The following is a 14,102-nucleotide window of genomic DNA, read 5'->3' as shown; positions in this document are numbered from 1 at the left end:
AACTCCGAATGTTCTGCCAGTATCTGGCAGTCTTTGAATTGGGCACTTTCCTTTGTCAGAAGTATTCCCTTCTGTGTATAGTGGCTTAAAATGAATTTATTTTGGTTCTGAGTTGGCCCATTCCTTTTCTGAAACCATAGAAACTTAACATACACAGATTTTATGGCATGTCTCACTGGGGTGTTTATTTTCTTTTTGCTGTCTGTCTTTCTCTCATGGAATTTTATTGCTTTTAGTTTCTGGCTTTTAGTAACATTCCATTTGCCTACTTTAGTGTTACCTAGAAGCACAGAGGCACAATGTTCCCTTAAATTAATCATAAGGTTTAATTATACTGAAGGGGTTTGGTTTTAAATGTTCCCTTCACATATTCACTGGTGGTTGTGTCTGAGACTTTTAACTCATACATGGATTGTCATTCTCAAGTGCTGTTGCCATATACTATAAAATCGCAGAGGTGTGGAGGCCATATTTGAGTATTAGCAAATACTTTGGAAAAGTAAGTGATAGAAGTTAAAATGTTGTTCTACCAAGCATGCACAAGACTCTGCTGTTTTGAAGCTTTACCATATTGACTTTTTTAATAGATTGAAAAAGTTAATAAATGGAAGACAAGGATGGACCTTACTGTTGTAATTATTGTGCTTTATCTTTCAGAATCATTCTTAAAGTTACATGTTATGATATCTGCAGTAAGATGTAGTTCTAGAAGCTGCTGGAAAAGATAAGCAGGATTCCTTTTATAGCAGCTGAGAACAATTTTGGGCTGAAGAAATTCATATCAATTCATATCTGTCCAGTCTTAACCCCTTTATGCTACTGAGATGGCATGTGTCTCATACATAAACTCTTGCCAACAAAGCATTACAAATCTTGTTGTAGTTCTGGCTTTTTGTTTCTTAGTTTTCTTTCTACTTCTTTTAATTAAAGGATGACACTTGCTTAAGTAACAAAGTGATTTAATAAAAAATTAAATGTGACTTATTGGTATGAGAAATTCTGTTGTGTGATCTTGAAATTCTAGAAGATACTATTCTAAAATGAGGTTTTTATCAAGAGATCACTTTATCAAGAGCTTGGTCTAGAAGATTGTTTACTTTAAATATCTTTATCTAGGAAAAAATTATAAATGTGAAAATATGTTTACTTCTGGTTACTTTATACATATGTGTGTGCTTGGGGATTTCTGCCATATCAATAAATGAGATGAATAATGACATTTCTTTTTAGGTTTACCTCACTTTTCTTCTGGAATTTTTCGCTCTTGGGGAAGGGATACCTTTATTGCACTGAGAGGTCTAATGTTAGTTACTGGGCGCTATCTAGAAGCAAGGTAAGACTGACTTATTCTTAGTTCTTACTGGTTTTACAGGTAGTTAGGAAAAAGGCATGCTCTCAAAACCTGAGATGACACACAAGCTGTTAGAAATGGTTGATATGCTGTGTAAAACTTCAGTGGCCCTAGATGGGTTTGGGAGTTCTCTCTAAGTGGAATTAAAAATACTGCTTAAATGATTCTCTTTTGCTTTCTTAGCACAGATATGAAGCTGATGTTCTGTATAGATAAAGTAGTTTTAACCCCAGTAACACTACTGCTTGTACTTAAACAAAGTGATCATTGCATCATTGTTGCTGAGTAGTAATTTCATAATTACTTAAAAATTTGAAGTAGCAAGAGAATACCTTTTTAATCAGAAAGGTATGATTGCATGTCTATCGTGATTATTTTTTTTTTCCTTTTTTCTTTTGGTAACTGCTAGTATTTGTCTATTAATACTAGAAATCAACTAATTGTGGATTGTTACCGTCTGGTATCTGTTTGTAAATGTTTAACCTGACAAATGAGCAGATCTATTGATTTGATATTTCCATTAATCTTTTAATTTGGGTGAAGCTCGCTACATGATACAAACATAAAAATTAGGTTTTTTAAATTAGCATGTTTATGCTGTTGTATATTTGCCCAACTATTACCTTTCTCACACAGTAAGATCTGCAGTTTACTAGTATGTTTATACTCCCTTCTAAAGCTAGTTGGAATCCATGTTTTCTGCAAGGTACACGCAACGGTTCTCAAATGAAACCTCTCATAAGCTCAGTTGCTGTCACCTCTCTATATTTTAATAGGAAATTCCCATCTACTCCTGTCCTCCGTCCCCATTCCACCCCACTCATCAGAATGCATACCAGGGTAATCAAAAAACATATCAATAAAAACCTTCCCTGTGACCTCAGTGGGATTTGGACTTAGGCTCTGTATCACTATCTATGAAAAAGCAAACTAGCTTTTCCGTATTCCAGATGTTGTATGTTTTGTACAAACTGATTTAAATGTGTTCATATTGGGGAATTTGTAGGGAATAGATGACTTTTGTAAAAGAAGTTCATGCTAAATAAAGTAATTTGTAGCTTTCAACAGCAAACTTTTGGCATCTGTCTTTAATATCCTGTTTGTGTCCTTGACTTACCTTGCTATTAAGGCAAACTTCTATGCTTTGTACTTAATGGTCCAATAATGGCCTTGAAAGTAACTTAGTCAAGACTGTGGTTTTCTTTTGTTCTAGAAACATCATTTTAGCATTTGCTGGGACTTTAAGACATGGTCTCATTCCCAATCTGCTTGGCCAGGGGACACATGCCAGATACAACTGTCGTGATGCTGTATGGTGGTGGCTTCAGTGTATCCAGGACTACTGTAAAATTGTTCCAAATGGATTAGACATTCTCAGGTGTCCTGTTTCTAGGATGTACCCAAGAGATGACTCTTCTCCTCAGCCTGCAGGCACTATGGTAAAGATAACTTCTGATTTAAGTATTTAACACAACTATCCATTTTTAATGAAAGGATGTATTTTTTATGGCTACGAGAACCTGTTGCTATCTGTTGTTCACAGTGAAATTTGATTATAGCACAAGAATTCTGTATTTTAGGCAGTTCTCAGTACACCTGCATCACATGATTAGACAGGCGCAGGGGCTTGGGGATAGAGAAGAGAAAATTCCATCAGCTTCTAAATTTTTTCCTTACTTTTTGTCTTGAAAAATGTTTGTATTAAAACTTGTATACAATGTATTGCCATTGTCAAAGATGCTACTGAAAATGTTAGATGCTTTTCTTTTGAAGTATCATAAACTGGAGGCTAAGAATTGCTACTATTTGCACATTAGATAAAGCCTTTCTACTTGTTTTTCCTCTTGCCTTTCACATATCATCCAAACATGCAATCAATCTAGGATCAGCCACTTTATGAAGTAATACAGGAAGCAATGCAACGACACATGGAAGGCATAAATTTCCGAGAAAGGAATGCTGGTCCACAGATAGATCAAAACATGAGAGATGAAGGTAACATATATAGAACACTTGCTATGCAACTCAAAAGGTGACAATTACATTTTTGTTCCTTTAGCTATTGAGTATTTTTTTAAAAAATTGTTTAATGCAACTCAAACTATATTGCTTTAAGTGAACTTGTATTTAAAGATAACTTGTACCACAACATATAAACAGTTGCTGATGATAAACAGTTAATTAAGCACTTTTTAAATGCAAAATTAAATTTAGACACTAAAAGTATAGTTGCTTTCAGAAACCCATCTCAGATCTCTTATTTGGAGGGGGGTTTGTTAATTTAGGAGGTTTGGGCTGGGGTCGGGGGGCAGTTGGGGTTTTGTTTTGTTTAAAATACAGACTTTACACGTGATATTCTTGTTTGGCAGGTTTTAATGTAACTGCAGGTGTTGACAATGAAACTGGCTTTGTCTTTGGAGGGAACCGCTTCAATTGTGGCACTTGGATGGATAAGATGGGAGAGAGCGACAGAGCTCGCAACAGAGGAATTCCAGCTACTCCAAGGTACAGAACCCGGGCTTGCGGGGGGAGGGGTTTAAATTATATTTCTAACTGAAATTCTTCTGCAGAACTACTGTGCTTTCCAGTAACACATCTGAGAGGTGATCTCTCAAATGCTCTAAATATTTCTGCCTACTAAAATGTTAGTGGTAATTTTTTTTCTTTGTGCTCATTTGAAGAAAAAAAAAGGTGTGTTCTTAGAAGGTGAAGCCCTCAGCTTCTGACATGGTGTTAGCTCCCTGCAAAGAGTCGACTTTTGAATTGAAGTAGTGAAATGTAATTTAGGAACAACTATATACTTGTAGTACTAGCAGTACTTGTTCTTTAGACTTATTATAGGAGATACCTGTTGATAATTGTTGTGTTGTTTGAATACTTCTTATTTAGAATTCAAAAATATCTACAGCGTCTTATGTTTTTAAAGTTGAGATTAAACATTTTAAAAATAAGACCTTTACTATGTGCTAGCGAACTGCTGCAGGCATCCTTGCTTGAGTTTAGTAGAGCATCAGTTTCAAGTAGACTGCTATCTGTGGGTGAGAACTGAAGGAAAACATTGTCTTGCTTGACAAGTGAGGCATTTTAATTGGGAACCAAGAGAAGTTGTGGTGTACCTGCCCTAAAGAAGTGGAATCGGTCATGCTGGAGAAAAATTTTACATCAAGCAGGCAGTAAAACTCAATGTGATATAATATGAAATTTATGCATATGGTGATTATCTGCATATCACCTGAAAAAAGAAGCAAGTCCAAGAAGTGCATTTAGTGCTTATTTTAATGCTTCACTTTTGACTTGAGTAATCTATTATGGCAGAAATACTACCTAAGTTACCAAAGTGCATGTGCAGATGAGAACCTCAATACTGAATGTAGTTTTATCATCAGAATACCAAGTTTTTTGAGGCTGATCCTTTTTTTGTGTTCTTAATCACTGGTATAAAATTCTCATAAATCTATGCAAATTAGCTGGATATGATAATGCCACTTTAAATTAGTCTGTTGTACAGAAGAAAAGTATCTGTTAGCCAGTTTACAATCAAGCTCATTCCCTGTTAGCTGATAGAAAACCTCACCTCTTTTCCATCCTTTCCTCTGTTGTTTCTTCATCAGGTGGATTCCTACTGATCTAAAAAAAAAGTAAATTGACAGTCTGCTTATGCTAATGATCTCTTCTCTTATTCTTGGCCTTTCATGAAACTCAAAAGTACCCTACAAAACTGACTGTGCCTAAAAGTGGCAGATAAGTCTCAGTGTAGATAATTTTAAGATATGCATCTAGGGGAAAAATAGTCTAAACCCACACCTATACGAATGCTGTCAGAACTGAGCTACAACACAGGAAGGAAATCTGAGTCACTGGTAGGTTTCTGAAATCATATCTTAGTGTACAGCAGCAGCCAAAAAAAGTTAATAAAAAATAATAGTAATTGGTGTCATTGGTAAAGGTTTTTAGAACAAGACAGAAGGCACCATTCTGCCTCTTTGTGAAACCTTACACCTGCAAGATGCATTTGTATCTTGAGTGTTATGTGTATTGCTGGTCTCAGGGAGGACATAATAAAGGGAGGTACAGAGAAGGGCAGCTAAAACTCAAAGGGATGGAGCAGCTCCCTTGCAAGGAGAGATTGGAATGTCTAAGGACTCTTCATTTTCAAGAGAATATGGGTAACAGAGGTACGACTAAAGTTTAGAAAATAATGACAATAGTGATGATGACGGAGCTGTTGCTCACAAAACACTGCAATAGTGTAGAACTTTGGGATACTCCTACAGGAGATATGGGAATAGTAGGAGAATAGGGAAAAATGAAGTGTCTAAATAAGATACGGGGGGGGTTCAGTTACTTATTGAGCTTTAATAGCCTTAAAGTAATTCTTGGGCTTTTTTATCATTATTATTTTAGAGATGGCTCTGCTGTGGAAATTGTTGGCCTATGCAAGTCTGCTGTTCGCTGGTTGCTGGATTTATCTGAGAAAAATGTGTTTCCATTCCATGGAGTCACTGTAAAAAGACATGGTAAGAACAGGCACATCTCATAATTGTATTACTGGAGTATAAAAATAACTAAAACAATGAAATTGTGGCCAGATATCATCAGGGATGATTATCAAACTACTCAAAAAGGTTTAAGGAGAAAAGGGGGAAACCAGGGAAAGTATCTTGTATGATAAAATCTTTTGTTACTACAAAAATTTATTAAGAGTTGATATTGTCATGTCAATACTTCAAATATTTTATTCCATGTATTAAGGTGTGGATTACAAAGGAAATTTGGAGCCTAAATACCATTTCTCAAAATTGATATAAGTGATAGGATTATAACATATTATGATGATACACATCATTCATTACAAGAATCCTAAGTAAAAGGACACGAGATGCTTCTCTCCACTCCTTCCCCCTCCCCCCCCAATATTAACAACACAGAAAACCACCTCTTGTGCATACTTACATGAGTATCTTTAGATGTCCCTTATGTTTCAGAGAGATACTGCTCTGGTTACAAAGTTACTCTGCTTTGAGCTTACCCGGCCCAAGTGAATATATATGCCCTGTAAAGTGTTTTTACTCTTCAGTAAAGGGTAATACTGGAAAGCAATTAATTTAATGGTTCTTTTATTCTATTTTAGAAAATGTGAATTAAGTGTTTGTTTTAGTTTTTTTCCTACCAGTCCTTGATAGTACAGATTCTTAGGTCATGACCTTACCTGTCACTTCAGGATTTCTCAGAATTTATGGCTAGAGTAAGACAATTTAGAATTCAGTACAAAGCAATACTATAATCTGTAGATGTAGAAATAATATTTATAGGACTTGTCTTGCCTCTTCTGTTCCAGAATCATAAGCAACTTTTTTAGATTTGTGTTGATGTGTGTATACTCCCTACTGTTGTTAATCTCTGTTGTTAACTGGGTTTAAACTTTATTCATCTACTGCTGAGTCTATTTTAAAACAAACCTTAATTCCTATTTATGGTCTATACCTTGTTTCTTAAGAATAGGCTTAGTGTTAGAGTTTCTAGGTTTTTTGTTCTTCTAGCCATACCATATTTCAGTTTTGGTAGTATTATCCTTTTTGCTATACTCCAGTTGTAGTTTAAGAAAAACAGGTAATATTATTGTACTCACCTAATGTAACACTGATGTACGATTCTTCACTATTTTTGGTTCTTTCTTAAAAACATTGCTTACTTAAGATGTATGTGTATCTCAGTCAGGAAGATATCCCTAGGACAATTCTGCTGACTAAAACCTGATGTTTTTCTAGTCTCACTTGAAGTTTCAGTGAGCTGTTCCTGTGAACTGTAGAATTGGCCTAAACATGGTGAAACACCAGCTTGAGAGAGGTGATCCTAGGTCCACTCCTGTTACATTGAGTGTCAGGAATTCAGGAAGAGAAAGCTTTTAGAAGTGACATTTATCCTAATGTTTTGACACTCTCTTTGAAGTCTCCAAAATAGCAAGAATATGTATACCAAGTACTATAAAAGAGCTGACATGTTACCATGATGAAATGTTAATTATAAATTTTAAACTTACTCAATTAAATATTTACTATAGATCACAGTACCTCATACTGTTTGCTTCTAGCTAACTGCAAGTTAAAAAAATGTTATGTAAAAAAGTTGTACATGTGTTGGAGTTGATCTGCAGTATAATTCAACTTCTAGATAATAACTTTTTGGAATGCTACTATGGCCTTTATTGTGTTAGGAGTATCTTATGTAAATCCTCAGTAAGCAAAACAGTAAAAATAGACATAAGCATACTTCTGGTGTTACCACTGTGGCTGTTTTCAGAAAATAAAACCTGTATATAACATCTTGCAGGAAAGGAGGAGACTATCACATATGATGAGTGGAACAGAAAAATTCAAGGACACTTTGAAAGGCTGTTCTTTGTCTCTGAGAACCCAGCAGATCCTAATGAGAAACATCCAAATCTTGTTCACAAACGTGGAATTTATAAGGACAGCTATGGAGCTTCGAGTCCATGGTGTGATTACCAACTCAGGCCAAATTTTACAATAGCAATGGTTGTGGTAAGTGGCAGGGGGGAAGCATTTGCACTTAAAGTTCATTGTAAGGTTCACCTGCATGGCATTATATCAGGAACATACCTTGCTTAGAATAACTTTTTGAAAGCTTTTCTTTTCCATGCTTTTAATATTGGTCCATCTTGGAGTATGTCCTAAAAATACATCCTTGACAGGACTTACTTAAATGAAACTGCTGTCCAGTCTATAGCTAGGATAAATTTGCCGTGTTCACTGTATTCAGAATGTCTTTTAAGGTTAGGTTTGGTAGGCAGACCTTTTTCCCTCCAAGGGAAAAGACCCTCTTTTTCCATTGAATTAGCTAAAAAGTATGGGTTGCTTGTCTTTATCAGGTTTGTAGAGACCTTCAGTCATACTACTTGGCCAGTGTATTTAAAATAAAATAAAAAATTTTTAAAAATTGGATAGCTTCTGTCTTCTTGCTTACTCTGACTTTTAGGTTCCAGAAGTTGATTCAGTAATACAAAAGTTGGGCTTTTTGTGGTCTTCTGCATTTGTATACACAGTCTTATGTGTGTACATGTGCAGAGTTTACTCATTGAATCTTTATTATTTTATTAGGCCCCTGAGTTGTTCACACCTGAGAGAGCTTGGAAAGCTCTGCAGATAGCAGAGGAAAAACTGCTTGGTCCATTAGGCATGAAAACCTTAGACCCAGAGTAAGTATAGTAGACATAAGAATAAGTGTTAATTACAAAACATGACAGTAGGAATTGTTTGACATGTGGGGATAGTATTTCTTTTGTTAAAATCCTCATACAGACCTGTGAAATAAGGCCGCAATAAATACTTGCGGAACAATTATTTTGCTGTTCTAAAAGTCCATGCAGTTGATTTGTGTAGACAATCGCCAGGTGTTTTTGGATGCCACACAGTCAAATTTTTTATCATAAAAGATGTTGAATTTGCATCTTGATACATGCTTATATATGATACAGTGCACAGCACTACAGTTGGAGTAAAAGCATAAGTGCAAAATCATGAATTCAAGTAATTCCAAGACTATAACCATTTTCCTACTAGTTTAAACTGCATTTGGAATTCCATTGTCATGTAAAATACAGAACCTGGTGGAGACCTCCCCAACTTAACCACTATTAAATGTAAATGCCATGACAAATTTTTGGTTCACTTCTGCTTTCCATTTTTATGTATCATTTTTGTTAAGGCTTTGTTTGCGTAATTTATTTTTTCTTTTTTGCAGTGATATGGTTTACTGTGGAGTGTATGATAATGCTCTTGACAATGACAACTATAATGTAGCCAGAGGTTTTAATTATCACCAAGGACCTGTAAGAGCCAATTTCTTCAATTTTAGAAAAAGTGCTGTCACCTTTTCAAACTGACAGCTATAATAATCTCTTTTCATTCTTTCCTTAGGAATGGCTGTGGCCAATTGGATATTTTCTTCGTGCCAAATTGTACTTCTCAAAGTTGATTGGTCCAGAGATATATGCAAAAACTGTAGTTATGATTAAGAATGTTCTTTCTCGCCACTATGTTCACCTTGAAAGGTAAGACACCTGCTAACAGAGATTCAAAACATTCATTCAACCTAGTGGTATCCACTATGCAATTGCATGTTAATGTACAGATCTATAATATAAACAGCATCTATTGCTTACATATGAAGTTCACTGCTGTATGTGCTATTGAAGATACCAAGTCGGGTTTCAAGTACAGCTGAGATCTAGTGCTTTTTGTAGATTGCAGAATTATTAATACTTACCACTTTCAAGACCGGGTGAAATAAACCTTATGTAAAAATTAGGATCTAATTTCATACAAAAAAAAAATTTCAGAAAAAAATGTTGGTGAGTTGCTTTTTAACATATCAAAATATTTCAGAACAACCTGCAAAACAAAATAGTTAAAGTAGTGACAAGTTAAAATTGTGGCAGATAAGCTGATGCAAAATATTGTTAGGATTTCTTGTGTTATAAATGAGGAAATTAGTTTGACAGTGTTTCAGAATCTTAATAACCTTGATATTCTAAGAAGGCAGAGGAACTTGCTATGGTCCTTAAATGTTACTTTGTGTTTTGAGTTCTCCTTCTTAAAAACCAAACCCACACTATTTTTCCCTGTTTTCTGTCTGTTATGTTTTTAATTCTTAAGGTTTTGAGACAAATAAAAACAAACAAAACAAAGATCTTGCCCTTGATATATCTTCCATATAATCTGTTCTGCAGTACTTCAAATATGCATTTATTTATACCCATAACTGTAACTCAGTAGGACTGGTCATGACAAAAGGATTTGTCTGACCACACAAGGAAGAAAAGGGATTTGTTAAGCAACTTTTTGCCTTATGTAGTGTCTTGTCCCAGTGTCTTGTTTGGTAGTATTACCAAATAACTTACAGTTTAGTAGCATTCTTTGTTTTTTCTGTCTTACCACTCAAGTAGTGTACTTTTACTTGGTTTTGTATTTCATTTGTGTACAGAATTATTAATGTAGCAACAGGCTCAATTTATGAGCATTTCTGTTAAGTATGTTAGTTTGTGGAAATTTTATTCCTATGGAGGAAAAAGAGGCTTATGTAGTCATGCTATCTTCCAGCCATTATCACTTTGTAGCACCATAATCCAGTTTCAAGTGTAATTTGAATACCGTTCAGTTAACTCAAAGATAATTTGTATTCTTCCAACTGCAAAACTACCTGAATGAAAAAGAGACAACATGCCAATAGTTTAAGTTCAGATATTATTAGTAGCAGAGAGTCTACTTTGAAGGAGAGGCACCCTCACAAAAAACTACCATTCCCAGCTGCAGGGGAAAAAATGATTCATTAGATCTCAGTTATTAAAGAACATACTGTGCCTGTAGTCATGACCTTTAGTCATGGTTTTCTGTTTCCTACTGAGATAATCTTCTAAAAGGTTTTAAAACGAAATGTTCTTTTAATTTCAGTGTATAATCTAACAACAATACTTGTTTTGCTTTTTTTTTCTTTTTCTTTTATCAGATCATCCTGGAAAGGGCTTCCAGAACTGACCAATGAAAATGGACAGTATTGCCCTTTTAGCTGTGAAACTCAGGCCTGGTCTATTGGTGTTATCCTTGAAATCCTTTATGACTTGTAAAAGCTTATTTTGATTGATTTGATGAAACTTCTGTAGTCTTATTATTGGGCATAAATGAACACTTGGCTTTATACTGCAAGGGAAATGTCCTGTTCTGCACAATCACTTAAGCTGTGTCCTGACTTTCAAAGATGCTGAATGCCAGCAGCTCCTATGCCCTGTAACTGTGTAGGGCTTGGGTTGTTTTCTGAAAATCAGGCCATTGACGATAAAATAAAACTGCAGTGCACACTTAATGCAGAAACTTTTAGTAAGGAGCAATTTTAAGAATATGCACAAACTTAATTTAAATAGCTTTGGGTTTTTAGATGTTTCAAATCAAAATCTTGATGTAACAAAGTGAGGTGGCTCTTTCCTGAGCTAAAAATAAGTAGCACAGCTCTTATGTTTGTTTTTTTTTCTTTGTCTCTTAAAGAGTAAATGGATGTTTTGCAAATGCATGCTTAAAGGGGAGTAGACTAACCTATAGCTTTCTGAGTTTGGTATGCTTTGTGCTGTAGCACCATACGTTAGTGAAGGCATAATATGTTGTCTCTCTGTTGAACTGTATTACGGGGATTTTTTTTGTATGTGTTCAGTTGAACACTCTATTAAGCAACCACAGAAATAAAGTTTACGAATACTGTAATACACCAACCTTTGAAGTTATATATAAATTTTTCATAAGATTTAAACTACTTTGAGGGTAACTCAAGCAATAACGAGGTAATTTCCTATGCTAATCCATTTTTAAATTTATTTAAATACTGTGGGCTGTGCAGCAAACCTATTTCTTCATTTAAATCTCTTTTTCACCATGAGGAATTCATGAGAAACATGTGCATATAATGCACAGCCTTTACGTTAGGGGAGGCCAAAGATACAGAAGTCAATGTGCTTGACTGCTTAATTAAATTAATTTATTGGAGAGGTGTGGTCACCTCAGCCCTTTATTCTTAGGCAAATCGTAGCTCTATTGAAGCAGGTGGAAACAACATCAGTGGGAAGAGCTATTAGCCTACCACTGAAAAAGATGAGGCTTCTAGGCCTTTTGGAATTCCACCAATAAGAATAAGCATGCTACCTCTGTGTTTTCCTTTTGGGAAGAGCCTCTGGTGAACATGATGCAAAACATGTATGTGCTTTCATATTTGGATGCCTGCATGCCCTTACTAAGTTCAGTTCAGTGTTCCCAAACTGAAGGGTGGTTGACAGAAGAGCAGTTGGTAATTCTCAACTCTCTATTCATGCGATTTTTCCATCTTAGTGCAATAAACAGGCGGAGAGTGAGGCTGACAACACTTCCCACATCACAGAGGGGGAAAGCAAAATTGATACTGCATTTTTTTTTAATATTGGACAACATATGCTGAAAAAATATACACAGGATGTAATTATAATGCACTAATAACATGTAGGTCAAGACTTTATTGTATCTGTATTTTAAAGTTTCTGTACCCTGTCTAAAGTACAGTGCAAGTGTGCTGTCTTTTTCAGGGAGATGTTACAGATAGACACATTTAAGGGCAAGTTAATAGGCTGAAGACAGATGAATTGTAAGAAGTGGCTATATTCACACTGTTTATTTGAAAGGTTAGTAAGTATTTGAACTCCCTTGCTGAAGTGTTCAGTACTTAGAAGTTATGACTACGGAAGGTCTATATTGTACCTCAACTTTTGAGCTGCTGCAGTACATGGGTTGGGAAATCTTTTATTTTCTCGAGATAATGCATGAGAGATGTCATTTGATCGAAAACGTTACTGAAATGTCAGCCACAGGTTATTTTTTTTTAATGTGCAAGAGACATATAAAGTATTTTTTTGTAATATACTGAACTTTCAAAAATTCTTGATAATGATTTTGAGGTTTCTGTCCTACTGTATGACTGGCTTTTTACTATTTTCCTAGATAATTATTTCTCGTTCATTATTTCAAACTATGTTTTATGGCTCCTATGGTTTAGAAAGCAAGAATAATATGGCAGAATAAATTGTTCTTACCTGATGAAACATTTTAAAATTGGAAGTGCAGCTTAAGAGCTATGACTGTTGAAAAAGATTTTCACAAGGTGTCAAATCATATACATTGGCAATAACACTCTTTCAGTGCTGGAAAAAAACCGAGAAATTATTCATCACAGCCTTCGTATGTTATTACAGATTACTTTCTACTGTTTTGCAAATTGCACTGCTGATAGAGACTGCATATTTGTCACTGCTGGTTGTTTTTTTTCTAATTTAATAGTGACATTTTAAAGAAAACACCATTGTGTACACAAAAATACATATGTTACGGAACTTCTAAACATGCCCATTTTAATGTTGCTTCTGCACATTAGTTTTAGTGACAGATAAATGTTTTACATAGGAAAAAATTTGTATCATATTGGTTGACTTTGCTGTTAAGTAGCAACAAAAGTAAGATTTGAGGTTATAATTGTTGGGGGGTTGGTAGTGGTTTATTGGTTTTGGTTTTTTTCTTTCTCTTTTTTTCTTTTTTTAATCACAAACCTACTGAACACTTGTTGAGCCAGACAGTTTTAAAAATGAAGAGGGAAGAAAGCAAAGTTAAGTCTAACACTTACATGAGCTGGTATTCATCTAGATAAACTTTACACCCAAGTCATTATCCCCTAAAAATAGGGGATTTATGTTGACTCATCCTGAACTGTATTTTAATTCATTAGTATCACTTATATTATACACTCAAAAACTTCTAGTAATGCAAAGTTATAATCAGTAAAACATGTTTTACAAATAAACTAATATGTTGTAGAAATAAACTAAAGAGCTTAGTAAGAACTGTGAATCCATTGTGTTCCAGTTGGTGTTTCTTGATCTATATGGTATTGACATTTTTCTTTTTTTCTTCCTTCCAATTGAAATAATTTTGACTGTTACTAGTGTTCGTACAGTTAATGATTTATTCAAAGATGATTAACTGAGAATTCAAGTAAAATAATGTATTATTTTCGCATTGCATGTTGTAATGTAAAATGGAAAGATGAGTTTTACACGTGTCTGTCTAGCACAGCAACAATTGATTTTAGAGAATGTCATCATTTATTTCTGAAATGCACAAAATAAAATTCTTTAACTCCGTCTGAATTAACCTTTTCATGTGGTTGT

The 14,102-nt window shown here is 34.8% G+C and overlaps 1 protein-coding gene across 2 annotated transcripts in view; it reads left to right on the top strand.

Moving 5' to 3' along the window:
* Window positions 1-13,076, top strand: part of AGL (amylo-alpha-1, 6-glucosidase, 4-alpha-glucanotransferase) — a 38,296-nt gene extending 25,220 nt beyond the window's left edge. For both annotated transcript variants that reach the window (XM_049808656.1, XM_049808657.1), the window contains exons 25-34: window positions 1,231-1,333; window positions 2,565-2,790; window positions 3,235-3,346; window positions 3,721-3,856; window positions 5,756-5,868; window positions 7,682-7,893; window positions 8,470-8,567; window positions 9,113-9,200; window positions 9,289-9,422; window positions 10,877-13,076. In XM_049808656.1, coding sequence (XP_049664613.1) covers window positions 1,231-1,333; window positions 2,565-2,790; window positions 3,235-3,346; window positions 3,721-3,856; window positions 5,756-5,868; window positions 7,682-7,893; window positions 8,470-8,567; window positions 9,113-9,200; window positions 9,289-9,422; window positions 10,877-10,994 — 1,340 coding nt within the window. In that variant the 3' untranslated portion in view covers window positions 10,995-13,076. The remainder of the gene's footprint in view (window positions 1-1,230; window positions 1,334-2,564; window positions 2,791-3,234; window positions 3,347-3,720; window positions 3,857-5,755; window positions 5,869-7,681; window positions 7,894-8,469; window positions 8,568-9,112; window positions 9,201-9,288; window positions 9,423-10,876) is intronic.
* Window positions 13,077-14,102: the final 1,026 nt, after the last annotated feature.

The sequence above is a fragment of the Accipiter gentilis genome, chromosome 8 (assembly GCF_929443795.1).
Source record: "Accipiter gentilis chromosome 8, bAccGen1.1, whole genome shotgun sequence".
Taxonomy (NCBI): domain Eukaryota; kingdom Metazoa; phylum Chordata; class Aves; order Accipitriformes; family Accipitridae; genus Astur; species Astur gentilis.
The sequence above is the reverse complement of the archived record's forward strand: the minus strand, read 5'-3'. Positions and strand labels throughout refer to the sequence as shown.